The sequence below is a fragment of the Mustela putorius genome, unplaced genomic scaffold, assembly GCF_011764305.1.
Source record: "Mustela putorius furo isolate JIRA1106 unplaced genomic scaffold, ASM1176430v1.1 tig00003983_pilon_pilon_pilon, whole genome shotgun sequence".
Classification (NCBI taxonomy): Eukaryota; Metazoa; Chordata; class Mammalia; order Carnivora; family Mustelidae; genus Mustela; species Mustela putorius.
In genome coordinates, this window is record NW_025422123.1 from 9,639,291 (window position 1) to 9,654,732 (window position 15,442).

Below are 15,442 nucleotides of genomic sequence, written 5' to 3' on the forward strand. Positions count from 1 at the left end.
CCCGAGACCAAGGTGGATGCACACCTCTTTTCCTCCTTGCGCGCGGTCAAAGCCAATCCTCCTGCAGCCCTTAGGTCGCGTGACTGGGGAGCTGGCTCCGCCCCTCGGAGCCGTCAAAACAATTGCCTCGAGCGGCAGCCATGATGGATTTAAAGGGGCAGTACCGGCAAGGGCGGCAACCAGAGCGACAGACTGCGGGTGAGTCTTTGAGGGTACTTTGGGGCTTAGCGTTGAGGTCCCACTACCTCTTTTCCGCATTCCGGGACAGAGGGACAAGGCCCCACCTGCCGACCTCACACAACTCCAGACAAGCCGAAAAACCCCGCCCCCCGCGAGTCTTCCCGCCCCTCGGCGTCCAGAAGGACAGACAGACGGCCTGCCCCGCCCCCTGCGCTACCGACTGACTCATTGACCTCGGCGTTTTCTGGCTCCTGGGTACTCGCCCGGGACGCGGAGCTCGGCGGTGCCCCCGCATCTCCCCCCATCGCCCCCGCCCGTCTCACTCTGTCTCCACCCTGGGCCCCAGGGCAGGTCGACAGCCGGGAACAATCCTCGATCGCATGCCCTAGCTGGGAGACCGCGTTACTCTGTGACCCTACAGCCGCTCAGAAGACGTGCTATTCTTTCCTGCATCATCAGGCGTCTGAGAGGCACCCTAAGGTGACTCCTCTCAGAGCCTGTTAGTAGGTGGTCATGACGGAGACAAAGCCATGAAAGTGAGTGGGTCAGGAGTGACCAGGTCTGCCTCCTCACCCTTTCTCAGACACGCCCCTTGCCGCAGATCTCAGATCAAGTCTCATTCCCTTCTTGGGGAGAAAAGAGCTTCCCGTGGCCTGGAATGGGAGGTTGGCTTCCTGAAGGAAGAGGGACGCTGGTCGCCTTTGAAGGCCTGAAGTAGAGAGAGGGAGGGTGTTTGTCCTGAGTAGGGCTCTGTGCCAGGTCCTCTGGGTGGCTGTGAAGTGGTGAGAGAAGGGGTGGGAGGGCTGAACTTCTGGACTTTGGGCAGGGCAGTTCCTTGTGAGTACCTGGTTACTGAAAGAGTTTCTTCCGGGCTTTGGCCTGAGTGCCACAGGTGAGGGTGGTGCTCTGGATACGGGTAAGAATACTGGAAAGGTGAGAAACGAGGCTCTTTGGAGGGAGTAGGAAGAGAGCCTGACATCTGGGGAAGTATAGGTTGAAGGCCTAGTGGGGAAAGAAGCAGAGTTTCCTAGGTTGGGAGATGCTGGCCTTGGCTCCGAGACTGACGCATTCTGAACACCTTGAGTTTTCTGGGGCCCTCTCATCCGGGTCCTGCAATGAAGGCTCCTTTCTTCTTCCCCTCTTCCCTGTAACTTTGAATCCTGTACCTTTCCTATTTTCTGAAACCTCTGCACTGTTTCTCCTGTATCTCCTGTCTGCTTTAACCCTGTTTCTTTTTCAGTGTTTCAGACAACCTCTATGTTCCCTGTAGTGCTGTCTCTCCTCTGATTGCTTTTCCTATTCCTGACCCACGCTCTCTTTCCAACAACTTTTTTTTTTTTTTAAGATTTTATTTATCTGGGTGCCTGGGTAGCTCAGTGGGTTAAGCTGCTGCCTTCGGCTCAGGTCATGATCTCAGGGTCCTGGGATCGAGTCCCACATCGGGCTCTCTGCTCGGCGGGGAGCCTGCTTCCTCCTCTCTCTCTCTGCCTGTCTCTCTGCCTACTTGTGATCTCTCTGTGTCAAATAAATAAATAAAAAATCTTAAAAAAATATTTTATTTATTTGACAGAGAGAGAGAGAGATCACAAGTAGGCAGAGAGGTAGGCAGAGAGATGTAGGGAAAGAAGGTTCCCCGCTGAGCAGAGAGCCCGACGTGGGGCTCGATCCTGGGACCCTGGGATCATGACCTGAGCCGAAGGTAGCGGCTTTAACCCACTGAGCCACCCAGGGGCCCCTCCAACAACTTTTCTGTTCTCGTCCTGAGTTCTAAATCTGATTGCTAGATCTCAGCACTTTTGTACCTTCAATAATCTTTCTTTGTTCAAGTCAGTTCCTCTCCCTCTCTCTTTCCCACAACCTTAGCTTTGCGTTTAGTGTCGTAGGTTCCCTCCCCACTGGTCACTCTCTCTCCAGTTAAACCAGGTCACCCATACTCTCTCTTGTCCCTTCCCTTGGGTTCTTACCACCCTTTAATCAAGGTGCTGAGCCTCTCTTTCTTATCTTTACCCCCGCTGAACTCTGTTGTTTCTCCTCAGCCCAGGCAAGGTCCCCCTGGCCAAGATGTCAGGCCTGGTGTTGGGGCAGCGGGATGAGCCTGCAGGGCACCGGCTCAGCCAGGAGGAGATCCTGGGAAGCACTCGGCTGGTGAGCCAAGGGCTGGAGGCCCTACACAGTGAACATCAGGCTGTCCTGCAGAGTCTATCCCATACCATTGAGTGTCTGCAGCAGGGAGGCCATGAAGAAGGACTGGTGCATGAGAAGGCCCGGCAGCTGCGACGTTCCATGGAAAACATTGAGCTGGGACTGAGTGAGGCCCAGGTGAGAGGAAGGAAGTGATACCAAGTGGCCCTTCGAGGAGCATTTGTCCGATTGGAGTTTTGGGGTCATTTAGGATTGCCTGGTCCTAGATGCTTGCATTCATTCATGTAGTAAATATGTATTAAGCCCCTGCTTTGTGCCAGGCATAAGTCTTCTGGGCACTGGAGAAATATCACTGAATGCAATAATCAAAAATCTTTGCCATCTCAGAGCTTGCATTCTAGCTTCAGGAGGCAAACAATACACAAATGAGGAAAGGATTCCGTATGTCAAAGAGTGATACTTGCGAAGGAAAAGGGATAAAAATAAAACAGAAGGTGACTAGTGGGTACAGAAAGAGGATACAACTTTAGATATGATAGTCAAAAAAAGTCTTACATTTGAGCCAAGATTTGAAGATGAGGGAGTGAGTCCTACAATAAACGAGCATCTACAGCAGAGTGGGTAGTACCTACAAAGGCCCGGAACTGGAGCATTCCCGGTGAGGCCAGTGAGGGACCAGTATGGCTGCAGTAAGAGCGGGTGAGGTGAAGCAAAATAGGAAATGAAGTGCAAGGGCACCAGGCGGGCTCTGTCATGGAGTGTGAGACTCTTGATCTTGGGGTTGTGAGTTTGAGCCCCACATCGGGTAGAGGGGTTACTTAAAAATCAAAAATCTTAAAAGGAAGGAAGAGAAAGAATGAAGGAAAAGAAAAAAGAAGGAGAAAGAAAGAGAGAAAATGAAGTGTAAGGTGTAGCAGGGTTAAGAGCCAAGGGGACAGATCATGTGGAACTCGTGGTTCATCACAAGGATGTTGCTTTTACTTTGAATGAGATGAAAGTTATTGGAATACCAATAACTTTGGTATTCCAAAGTTACAAAGTGGAGCAGAGGAGTGATGTGGTCTGACTTAACATGTTACAAGGACTAGCTGGCTGCTGGGTTGAGAACAGACTCTAAGGAAAAAGGACCAAAACAGAGGCCAGTGAGGAGGCGGTAGTAGTTACCCAGGTGGGAAGTGATGGTGAACTGGCCTAGGGTGGTGGCTCTGAAGGTTGTGAAAAATTGGATTCAGGGTGTATTTTTTTTTTTTTTTAAGATTTTATTTATTTATTTATTTGACAGACAGAAATCACAGTAGGCAGAGAGGCAGGCAAAGAGAGAGGGAGGAAGCAGGCTCCCTGCTGAGCAGAGAGCCCGATGTGGGGCTTGATCCCAGGACCCTGGAATCATGACCTGAGCCAAAGGCAGAGGCTTTGGCTGAGCCACCCAGGCGCCCCTCAGGGTGTATTTTGAAGGTAGCACTCTTGCTGCCCAACCCCGCCTCCTGGCCCCTGCCAGTCTTGCTGCCTCCCCGTAGGCTCCCCTCCCACTTAATCCGGGAACACTCTAGTCCAGAGTCAGGCGCTCATGGGATGTGCCCACCTAGGTGATGCTGGCTTTGGCCAGCCACCTGAGCACAGTGGAGTCGGAGAAACAGAAGCTGCGGGCCCAGGTACGGAGGCTGTGTCAGGAGAACCAGTGGCTCCGGGATGAGCTGGCAGGCACCCAGCAGCGGCTCCAGCGCAGCGAACAGGCTGTGGCCCAGCTGGAGGAGGAAAAGAAGCATCTGGAGTTCCTGGGCCAGCTGCGCCAGTATGATGAGGATGGGCACACTGCGGTAAGCGTGCACCGGCAAGGCTGACTACGGGGGTAGCTGGGAGTCGCCAGTCTTGGGGGGACAGCTAGGAGTCACCAGAGACGTGGGGGCAACTGGTCATGAGCAGCAGGGACTGGCCTTGCTGCATGACCTGCCCCCACCTGGCCGAATGCAGGTCCTGACACCAACTCCAGAGAGGAGCACTGCTGAAACAATCTTAACTCATTCGGTCTGCACGTAGTTCCGTGACAGCTGTGTATGTCGGGCACTGCGCACTCTGCTGGGGGGTGCAGCAGTGATTGAGGCAGACAGAGTTCCTGCTTCCCCAGTTAGAGGTTTTGGGGTTGGGGGAGACACCTAAGCACCCGGGCAATTCCAGCCCAGAATCCTACATGCTCTAACGCGGGAAAGCATAGCACAGTCGAGCAAGACCCTCCTAAAATTTGCTCTCAAGATGTATGAAGTGTAAACCTCACTCAACAGTCAGGTGTTTATCTCTCTGCTATAGGCAGTGTGAGAGGCTGTGTGTGGGGGAGATGTAAAGAACTATGAGAGTTCCTGTCCTCTCAAGCTCCTAATGGAGCTGCAGGGCCAACGCTTACACATGAGGACATGTGTGTGATGACACAATGTCGTCGACACGATGTGACACTTCAGATGCTCAGGGCTGGATGAGTGGTTCAGTAATGGGAGGAATTCCAGGATCGATTTGGGGAGACTGGAATGGCCTGAGAAGGATTTGCAGATGAGGTCGTACACAGAGGTGGGGTAAGTTTGGGTTGGATTTTTTTCATTGTACAGGTTAGGAGTTGGGCTGGATTTTGATGGATGATGAAGGGGAAAGGAGGAGCTTTCTAGACTGGGGGTGGCAATGTGTTAATAGATAAGGCTCCAGGGCTGGAGAGCTGATCTCTCCCAGGAAAAGTGGGATGATTTGCACTGGACGCATTGACAAGGCTGGGTGGGAGGCTTGGAGGTGTTTCTGCAAGGTTGATGTGCTCGTGGCACAAAGTAGATTTCCCCATGTGGAAGTAGGTGAGACAGTGAGGGCTGGGCACTGAGTCGAGAGGGAGTGGTGGCAGATCACGGGGAGAAGGCTGAGCTAGAGGCTTTGGGTACTCTTTGGGTACGTGTCAATAAGATCAGACACACTCCCTGCCCTCAGGAAAGATAAGACAGACATATAATCAGTGTAAACACACAGGGATCTGCACTGGGCTATAATTACAAGAACTGAGGAGGGTGGGGAGGTGTGGAGGCTAGAGAATGAGGGTGCTTAGGAAGTTCTCAATGTGAAAGAAGGATATTTACAAACAAGAGCAGGCTGAGATTGGTGGACAGATGCTAGCCTTCCCAGTGGCAGGGACACGAACAAGAGACTTCACCACCTGTCAGTGATTTCATGCTTTAGAGGGGCCCTGAAGAGGCTGCTGGGGATATCTATGCCTAGCCATGCTGCTTCTTGCCTTCTAGGAGGAGAAGGAGGGTGATGCCACCAAGGATTCCCTGGATGATCTCTTCCCCAATGAGGAGGAAGAAGACTCCAGCAATGGCTGTGAGTTTGTCTTTGGAGTTGGAGGGTAAAGAGGGGCAGCAGAGGGCTGGTCCCAGATATGGCCCCCCCTTGCATATGGGATGCTCACCATCCAGAAATATGTTCTTCACTTCCCCTGGAGATAGGGTAGAGTCTGGGCTTCTGGTTCCATTTCCACGCCTCCCCATTATTCACCAATATTTATTACATAGTTAATGTGTCTTGAGCCCTATGGTAGGCACTAGGGAGACTGAGTTGAGAATGACAGAGTTCTTGCCTGTAAGAAGCTCAAAGTCAAATGGGGTGATGACCCTGGAGTGAAAGAACATGAAATCCTCGAGGGAAAGAAGCAGGTCTTTCTTATTTTCACATCCCTGACACAGCCCCTGGCTCATGCTTACTGAGTAAAGTTTGTTGAATGAATGAGTGATTGGGTGAACAAGTGGGGTTGTGAGGGGCACAGGTACCAGGGAGTGTGTGTGAAGGAGTAGCAGTAGAGGTAGGTCTGGGGGGTGGGAGGCCGTGGCAGGGGGTGTGCACAGGCAGGGTTGGGGTGGAGAGGGCAGATAGCAAAGGGGAGAGGAAGTGCCCTGAGGAAGTCTCCTGTTCATTTTCCGGGATGGATAGTGTCCCGTGGCCAGGGCGCCCAGCACAGTGGATATGAGATCCCAGCAAGGCTGCGGACCCTGCACAACTTGGTGATCCAGTACGCAGCCCAGGGTCGCTATGAGGTAGCCGTGCCACTCTGTAAGCAGGCACTGGAGGACCTGGAGCGCACGTCTGGCCGTGGCCACCCTGATGTCGCAACCATGCTCAACATCCTTGCTCTGGTGTATCGGTGAGTCCTGGCCTCCTCGTCTCCCAGCTCTGCCTCCAGGTTCCCACCTTGATCCACCTTCGGCTCCCATTCCTCCTCCAGAGGGTACCTCTTCTCCCTGCTGGGCCTCCCAAGTGACCCCACTCAGGGCCTTCCTCTGCACCAGCACTCTTGTTCTTTTCATACGTCACCCCTTGACCTCAGAGCCGGTCACCTCTCAGGCTCTTCGCTTCTCCATTCCCTCCTTTGAGAGGGTCTCTTTCCCTCTCTGTTTCCATCTCTTGCATCCTATAGCTGGTCTCCTCTTCATGGTAGTGTTCTGGATCCACGTAGAGGCGTGTTGGTGAACTCTCACTGCTCTCCCCTAGGCTTCCTGTCTCCTCGCGGGGGGTCCTAACCCTTAAATGTACCTCAGTCATACTGAAGGGAAGGAAGGAAAGAGATGACTTGGGGGCAGAGTTCAGGATAACCCCTGTCACTTCTCTCCTCTTCCAGGGACCAGAATAAGTATAAGGAAGCTGCCCACCTGTTGAATGATGCCCTCAACATCCGGGAGAGCACCCTGGGCCGGGACCACCCTGCTGTCAGTACTCCATGCCCTCCTCACCTCCTGCTCTTTTGGCTTCTCTTAGTTTGTTTATCCACTGCCCTCAGCCCACTCACTGTTCAGGGAGAAGCTGTGAGGGCTTCTTTTTTCCAGGCCCTGTTTGCTAAGCCCAGGGGTTCTCAGCTCTCTGAGGCACAATGAGTCCTTCTTCTTCTTTTTTTTTTTTTAAAGATTTTATTTATTTATATGACAGACACAGATCACAAGTAGGCAGAGAGAGAGAGGGAGAAGCAGGCTCCCCGCTGAGCAGAGAGCCCGATGTGGGGCTCGATCCCAGGACCCCGGGATCATGACCTGAGCCGAAGGCAGAGGCTTTAACCCACTGAGCCACCCAGGCGCCCCACAATGAGTCCTTCTTATAATGAGTATTTTCCTGAAGCATGATTCATAGACACTGTAACTGACCTACACGTACAATTCCAAAAAATGTTGAATGTCACCTTATCATATAAAAATGAGGAAAGTAACAGAATAAAATAACATATAGGATGTGTTATAATGAAATGAAAACATGACGTGCTAACAGTTCTATTAACTCCAGCTACAGTAGAAGACATGTTACAGCACATAACTTACATATAATATGATATAATACAGCTTTAGATTTAGAACATTGACAGCAGTAAGACACTAGATGTAAGAAGTACTAAGAAAAAATGACAGGGCAGGGGCACATGACTGACTTAGTCAGAAGAGCGTGTGACTCTTGATATCGGGGTCTATGCCCCACATTGGGCATGGAGATTACTAAAAAAAATAAGTAAACTTAAAAAGAAAATGACAGGGGCGCCTGGGTGGCTCAGTGGGTTAAGCCGCTGCATTCGGCTCAGGTCATAATCTCAGGGTCCTGGGATCGAGTCCTGCATCGGGCTCTCTGCTCAGCAGGGGGCCTGTTTCCCTTTCTCTCTCTCTGCCTGCCTCTCTGCCTACTTGTGATCTCTGTCAAATAAATAAATAAAATTTTTAAAAAAAGAAAAAAAAAAGAAAATGACAGCAGAAGAATTGGTGGATACAAGATTAAAAACCCATGTCAGACTCAGTAACAACAGGCCAGATTTATTTATTTATTTATTTATTCATATATGATGAGAAAATGAGCAATGATGGATTGTCACAGTGGAGAAAATGAGAAAAAAAGTATTTTTGCAAACAAGGTATTTTGCAAAATTATGAACATAATTTCTTATGTTGCATTATATGGTAGGCAGGGGTGATGTAGCTGAGAAAACAGCTCTTGCTATCCCGCTAAGGGTCAAGGCTCACGGTATTCAGACGTCTGGCCGAACACTCCAAAGTTAACAGAGTTATCCCACACACGCAGAACATCTGTACCATCCTTACCTTTCCAAAGCTGATAGTGCCCCCAGTCTTCATGGCCACCAAAAACCACACCAAATCCCACCTCCAGAAATATCTACAAATCCCCCTAGAGGGCGATACCACCCCCAGAGAGAACCTTCAGAACCTCCCTCACCTCTGGTCAGGCTGGCCCCGGTCCTCTTCCCTTGGGAGTCTTGCAGCGTGGGGCCCTGTTGTGCAGGAGGAGAACTCCTGGATCTCAAGGCATCGATGCTGGGGGGACGGGCCTTTCTTCCCAGGTGGCTGCTACACTCAACAATCTGGCTGTGCTCTATGGCAAAAGAGGCAAGTACAAGGAGGCCGAACCACTCTGCCAGCGTGCACTGGAGATTCGAGAAAAGGTGCCTGTGTTCTCTCATTCTCTGATGCTGTGACCCTTCCTCCACCATCTCTCTTCCAGGCTATCCTCTTCCCTCATGTTTTTACCCAACCCTCTTTCTTTGCCTTGTTCCCTCTCTTGTCATTCCCTTCCCTTGCTCCCCACGTGGGTTACACACACACAGCCGTAGCCATCTGTCACTCCTTTACTCCCTTCCAGGTCCTGGGCACTGACCACCCAGATGTGGCAAAGCAACTGAACAACCTGGCCCTGTTGTGCCAAAACCAGGGCAAGTATGAGGCTGTGGAACGCTATTACAGGCGGGCCCTGGCTATCTATGAGGGGCAGCTGGGACCGGACAACCCTAACGTAGCCCGGACCAAGAACAACCTGGTAAGGGCAGAAGGGAAGAACAACCTGGAAGGGCATGGAGGGAGGGGAAGGAAAAGCACCCTACTGTGGTACGCTGACCTCGACACCTTTGTGCCTCTGGGGGGCTGCCTTTGGGGCTGAGGGCTCTGCCTCATTCCAGTGGCAAGGTGAAGTCCCATAGCCTCCTGGGAGCAGAGTGAACACCCTTGACCCTGCAGCTAGAAAAGAAAGTCTGAGGAGGATCTCTAGGAAAAGTCACAAAGAGACCAAGAGGTGGAAGTCCCTGAGCCCTGCTGAGACCTTGTCTCTGTCCCGTGTTTTTACCTTTCTGCCCCAGGCTTCCTGTTACCTGAAACAGGGCAAATATGCTGAGGCTGAGACGCTCTACAAAGAGATTCTGACCCGTGCGCATGTGCAGGAGTTTGGGTCTGTGGATGGTGAGTGGGGTGGGCCTGGGGAGGGAGCTACAGGGTGGTGAAGAGATGCAGACCTGGGGCGCCTGGGTGGTGGCTCAGTCAGTTGAGTGTCAGACTCTTTTTTTTTTTTTTTTTTAAAGATTTTATTTATTTATTTGTCAGAGAAGAGAGAGAGAGTGAGCACAGGCAGACAGAGTGGCAGAGGGAGAAGCAGGCTCCCTGCGGAGCAAGGAGCCCAGTGCGGGACTCAATCCCAGGACGCTGGGATCATGGAGTGTCAGACTCTTGATCTCGTCTCCGGTCTTGATCTCAGGGTCATGAGTTCAAGCCCTACATTGGGCTCCACCTGTGGAGCCTACTTTAAAAAAATGCAGACCAAAGGTGAGGGGTTACGCCCTAATGGTTCCCAGGCAGAGCCAGACCACTTTAGTTCAGCTCCATGGGCCTCGGTCTCCTGGCTCCCCTCTGTACTGTCTAGCTCTGTTCTCTAACCTTACCACCCCATCCGTGTATCACTCCTAGATGACCACAAGCCCATCTGGATGCATGCAGAGGAGCGGGAGGAAATGAGCAAAGTGAGTGTGGTGTCCAGCCTGGGGAGTCCCAGGCCACCAGGGTCTCTTGCTTCCTCCTTGCATGAGTCCAGCTCCTTAACCCTTTCCCACCTGACCACCAGTTCCAGATGTCCAGTGCCTTCCCTAGCCCAGCCCACACCATAGCCCCTAGGCATCTCTGTGTTTTCAGCTCTGGCTTACCCCCTCTGTTCTGCAGAGCCGACACCGAGAGGATGGCACACCCTACACAGAGTACGGAGGCTGGTACAAGGCCTGCAAAGTGAGCAGGTGAGCGGCCAGTGAGATGCTGGCTTGGTCTCCCGTGCCCTCCATCCAAACCCTGAGCCTGGCCTCTGAGACCTTTTCCCCTCAGCCCTTTGACCTTCCCTTGGCTCTGCTCCCTCTCTCTCCTGTTTCTCTTCTGAACCCATCCTCACTTTCTTCCCACAGCCCCACAGTGAACACTACTCTGAGAAACCTCGGAGCTCTGTACAGGCGCCAGGGAAAGCTGGAGGCAGCTGAGACCCTAGAAGAATGTGCCCTACGCTCCCAGAAACAGGTCAGTGACCAGGAGGGGAAGGAGGTCTGGAAGGTAGGTCCTGGGAATGGGGGATCACCGAGGCTTCTTTAGAGTCTCAAAAGAATGAAAGGCCGAGGAGAAAGCAGGGAAAGGGAGGTGAGAGTCTCTTGTAGTCGTGGTTGTGGTTTTTCTTTTCTTTTTTTTTTTTTTTTTAAGATTTTATTTATTTGACAGAGAGAAAGAAATCACAAGTAGGCAGAGAGGCAGGCAGAGAGAGAGAGGAGAAGAAGCAAGCTCCCCGCAGAGCAGAGAGCCTGACTTGGGGCTCGATCCCAGGACCCTGGGATCATGACCTGAGCGGAAGGCAGAGGCTTTAACCCAGTGAGCCACCCAGGTGCCCCAGTTGTGGTTGATTTTAAGTGTGTTTTTACCCATGCCCTTTATGGTCAGGACTCCAAGTTCAAGATTCACATCACTAAACAGGACTATTGAAAGGAAAGCCATGTCCTTTCACAGTTTGAAGAAGTTACTGAGGAGGGTCATGGGTGGTGTGGGTGAGGGGGTTGAGATTGAGGGGAGCCTGAAGTCAGTCTCTCAAATTGTGGGTCATGACTCATTAGTGGGTCTTTTTTTTTTTTTTAAAGATTTTAAAAATTTATTTGACAGAGAGAGAGGCAACACAAGCAGGGGGAGTGGGAGAGGGAGAAGCATGCTCCCCTCTGAGCAGGGAGCCTGATGCGGGGCTTGATCCCAGAACCCTGGGATCATGACCTGAGCCAAAGGCAGATGCTTAATGACTGAGCTACCCATGTGCCCCTCATTAGTGGGTCTTGAAATCAATTCAGTGTGACCATAGTGAAAATGGATATCTGTCTGTAAGTAGGAATGCATTGCAAAGAGAAGAGGCGAGTACTTTCCAGTATGTGTGTACTAGGACGTCACAAGGAAAAATGTCTCCCCTGTTGGGGCTAATGGTAAAAAAAGTCTGAAAGCTCCAGCCTGAGGAGTTAAGGAGTGCAGATTCCCAGCGCCTGTCTTTTCCTTCCAGGGCACTGACCCTATCAGCCAAACCAAGGTGGCTGAGCTGCTTGGGGAAGGTGACAGTGGAAGGACCTCTCAGGAGGGCCCTGGGGGCAGCGTGAAGTTTGAGGGAGGTGAAGACGCTTCTGTGGCCGTGGAATGGTCAGGGGTGAGTCTCATTATTACCCCTTGATCTCTCGGGCTCCCTCCTGCTGGTGTGATGGGGAGAGGCTCTGGGCCTGCCCAGGTAGGACATGAGAGCACGTAGTCCACACTCCAGTTCAGTTTGTCCCACCCTCGCAAGGGGGTAGGCAAGCCATCATTGGTAAGGCTCTTGTTTACTTTCTCTTTTTTAAAATTTTATTTATTTACTTGTCAGAGAGCATGAGCAGGGGGAGAGGCAGGCTCCCTGACGAGCAAGGAGCTCAGTGCTGGACTTGATCCCAGGACACTGGGATCATGACCTGAGCCAAAAGCAGACACTTAACCATCTGAGACACCCAGGCATGCCTAGGGCTCTTGATTTCAATCATGAAGCTTTTGGGGGAGGTGGGATGTGTGCAGGATAAATGGGAACAGTAGACTTGGAAGCCTGTCTGCATGGGCTCCCCTTAGCTTCTGTGCCCCATCCCTCTCTGCCAGGATGGCAGTGGGACCCTGCAGAGGAGTGGTTCTCTGGGCAAGATCCGGGATGTGCTTCGTAGAAGCAGCGAACTCCTGGTGAGGAAACTCCAGGGGACTGAGCCTCGGACCTCCAGGTACACAGTGAGACTGAGAGATGGTAAAGCAGATCAGTAAACCCTTGCCTCCAACTCCTCTTGGCCCTTCATCTCTGGAGAAGTGTCTTGGAGAGAACCTGGAGGAGGTTGATGGGATGGCCCTGGGGAAAGAGTTTGGGAAAGATGGGTGCCTCAGGGGTTGGGAGAGGTGCCGAGGAGATGCCGGTTACTGATGAAGTTAAGAGATTGTGCATGTGTGTGTGTTGGGGGTGGGTGGTTGTCAGATGGTGAGGAGGCTGTGATTTGATGCATACAGCAATGCACGAGGGGCCCACAGTGTTAGGACCTCTAACAGGGAAGAGAGGAGGCCTCAGTTTTTTCTTTTTGCACTGCAGCAGCAACATGAAGCGGGCAGCCTCCTTAAACTATCTGAATCAACCCAGTGCAGCACCCCTCCAGGTGAGAGAAGAGCATATGGTTGGGTGAGCAAAAAAGGGGAGCCATGGGGCCGGTGCTGCAGGAGCTAGGGAAGAGGAGAAAGTCTTCTGGGGTGAAGACTCAACCAGGGAAGTGGAGTTGGGTAGAAGAGAATCGCGCAGACACCTTGTTGGGGTGGTGACCACTATGGGATGGTTTTGGGCCAGAGATGGAAGTGAATAAATTAATCAGGAAGGTAACAGGAGTTGATGTTCTCTAAACTGGTACTTTGGAATTATGGATAATTCAAGAATCATTTGGGGATACCAACTGTTCTTCCTCCTGCAGCCACCATATTCTCCGCCTTGGGGACTCAGTGGCAGATGAGAAGGGAAAAAGAAAAAAAACAGTATTAAGTCATCTATATCTGAGACAGCGGTAACGACATGTTAATGGCAACTGGCCATTTGTGTCAACACGTTCAGAGTATAGGATATATAGGCTGATATTCATGTTGGTCTTTCAAGCACTCTCTCCGCCAAATCATGGCTTTCTTCTTCTTCTTTTTAAAAAAATTTTTTTTAAAAGATTTTATTTATTTATTTGACAGATAGAGATCACAAGTAGGCAGAGAGGCAGGTAGAGAGAGAGGAGGAAGCAGGCTCCCTGCTGAGCAGAGAGCCCTATGTGGGGCTCGATCCCAGGACCCTGGGATCATGACCTGAACCAAAGGCAAGAGGCTTCAACCCACTGAGCCATCCAGCCCCTTCTTTTTTAAATTTAAAATTTTATTATTATTTTTTAAGAATTTATTTATTTATTTTTCAGAGAGAGAGAGAGCGCACACACAAGCAGGCAGAGTGGCAGGCAGAGGCGGAGAGAGAAGCAGGCTCCCTGTGGAGCAAGGAGCCCGATTCGGGACTCAATCTGGGGACCCTGGGATCATGGCCTGAGCCGAAGGCAGCAGCTTAACTGATTGAGCCACCCGGGCATCCCTTCTTCTTTCTTCTTCTTTTTTTTTTTTTAAGATTTTATTTATTTATTTCACAGAGACACAGAGAGAGAGGGAACGCAAGCATGGGGAGGGGGAGATGGAGAAGCAGGCTTCCCGCTGAGCAGGGAGCTCACTGTGGGGCTGGATCTCAGAATGCTGGGATCATGACCTAAGCCAAAGGCAGATGCTTAAGGACTGAGCCACCCACGTGCCCTTAGATCATGGCCTTCTTGAACATCCTAGCAAAGGCCAAAACTACACAGAGCCCCAGAGCTTGAGAATCAAGTTCCAGGCTCTATCCTAGCTCTAGAGACAGACTGCAATCACAGTCACATAATGGCTAGACTCCAGGGGACAGTCTTTGGGAAGCCGAGGTCCCTGGTCTGATGGCATGGTGTTGTCTGTTTCAGGTCTCCCGGGGCCTCAGTGCCAGCACTACGGATCTCTCTTCAAGCAGCTGACATTCAACCCACCCCCCCAGGTCTGCTGGGTCTCCCCCCACAGCCCTCTCAGCATTCCCTATTGCTTCCTGGCTCTTCCAATCCCAAGGTGGGACAGGGAAGGGAGAGCAGTTAACCAGAAGATTGCTGCTGCCCTTAGGGTCTTGGCTCCCTCCTCAGGAATTCCCCTCAGGAAGGACCCTCAGGACACCCTCTCCTCATAGTCCTTCAGAGTAGCTAGCTCTGAGGCCCCCAAGATGCTTAAGGAGCAGGCACACATCTCAGAGATGGAGCCTGCTGCTGGCTTTTCAGTCAGAGGGTTTGGAGCTGGCCAGCCAAGTTGCCTTGCTCTGGCCTCTCTTGTTCCCTCTGCTGCCTCACTTCAGGTCCGTGTATTTCACTTTTCTTAAATAAAAGAATCAGGTAACCATTTTGCCACTTGAGTCCTGACCGAAGAGGGTAGGGAGCAAGGGTTGTGTTGGGGCCCTTCGCAGAAGGGCAAGGGACAGTGATGGATGGGGCAACAAGAGAAGTGTTGATTCTTGGATCTCTCCTCTCTTCCTTCCTCTGTTTGTATCCTCTGCAGCAGGGCCTGCAGGAAGGCATCTGGGGGATGGGGGAGGAGGCCCACAACCCCAAGGAGAAGGTGCTATGGACTGGGTTGTCAGGGACATGTGGTGGCCATGTGGCAGGACCCTGGAGTCCTGGCGCCACCGCTCCCGGCCTGTGAGGCCCTCTGTGGCTGCCCCTCCTCCTCCCAGCTGCTTGGGGGAAGGGAGGTCTAAGCGGGCCTGGGGGGCCCTCCAGAGCCAGAGGGGGATGAGGCACTCACTATCCATCCCCTCTCAGCATATCCTGGAGGCCTGAGCAGCAGCTGGGGCCCATCTTCTAAAGCTTGACTCCTCCTGACCCGCCTCCTACACCCCTTGCTGCTTTCACAACAAAGAAAGAATGTGGGGGTGGTGGCGCTGGGGGTTGGGGGGGTGCCTGGAACAAGGGCTGCGTAGGGCCTCCCCACAGCTGGAGACTTGGCCATGCCCTGCAGCCCAGACTGCCTGGAGATGGACTTGGGATAAATTTGTCAGTTTAACAGCCTTCAGCCAGGCATTCAGAGCCCAGTCTGTTTCTACCTGTGGGTTCAGATTGGTCCAGAGCCAAACCAGACCCCAGCCATGCACCGGTCCCTCACTTCTCCAGGCTGTATCCCTCCTGGGGTTCTTCAGTAACTCCAGGTTA

General features: G+C 52.0%; 1 protein-coding gene across 7 annotated transcripts; it reads left to right on the plus strand.

The window, feature by feature from the left end:
* Positions 1 to 7: 7 nt before the first annotated feature.
* Positions 8 to 14,636, plus strand: KLC4 (kinesin light chain 4). 7 transcript variants are annotated; one of them, XM_004739862.3, is made up of 16 exons: positions 8 to 198; positions 2,217 to 2,499; positions 3,909 to 4,139; positions 5,592 to 5,673; positions 6,280 to 6,490; positions 6,965 to 7,052; positions 8,675 to 8,776; positions 8,974 to 9,147; positions 9,464 to 9,563; positions 10,065 to 10,117; positions 10,314 to 10,384; positions 10,547 to 10,655; positions 11,665 to 11,805; positions 12,279 to 12,394; positions 12,751 to 12,814; positions 14,177 to 14,636. In XM_004739862.3, exons 1-16 carry the CDS (start codon positions 17 to 19, stop codon positions 14,225 to 14,227), a joined length of 2,058 nt encoding a protein of 685 aa, XP_004739919.1. In that variant the 5' UTR covers positions 8 to 16; the 3' UTR covers positions 14,228 to 14,636. The 7 variants fall into 7 exon arrangements, with proteins under 7 accessions (XP_004739919.1, XP_004739924.1, XP_044927196.1 ...); XM_004739867.3 differs by lacking the exon at positions 8 to 198 and adding an exon at positions 224 to 716; XM_045071261.1 differs by lacking the exon at positions 8 to 198 and adding an exon at positions 224 to 660.
* The last annotated feature ends 806 nt before the right edge of the window (positions 14,637 to 15,442 follow it).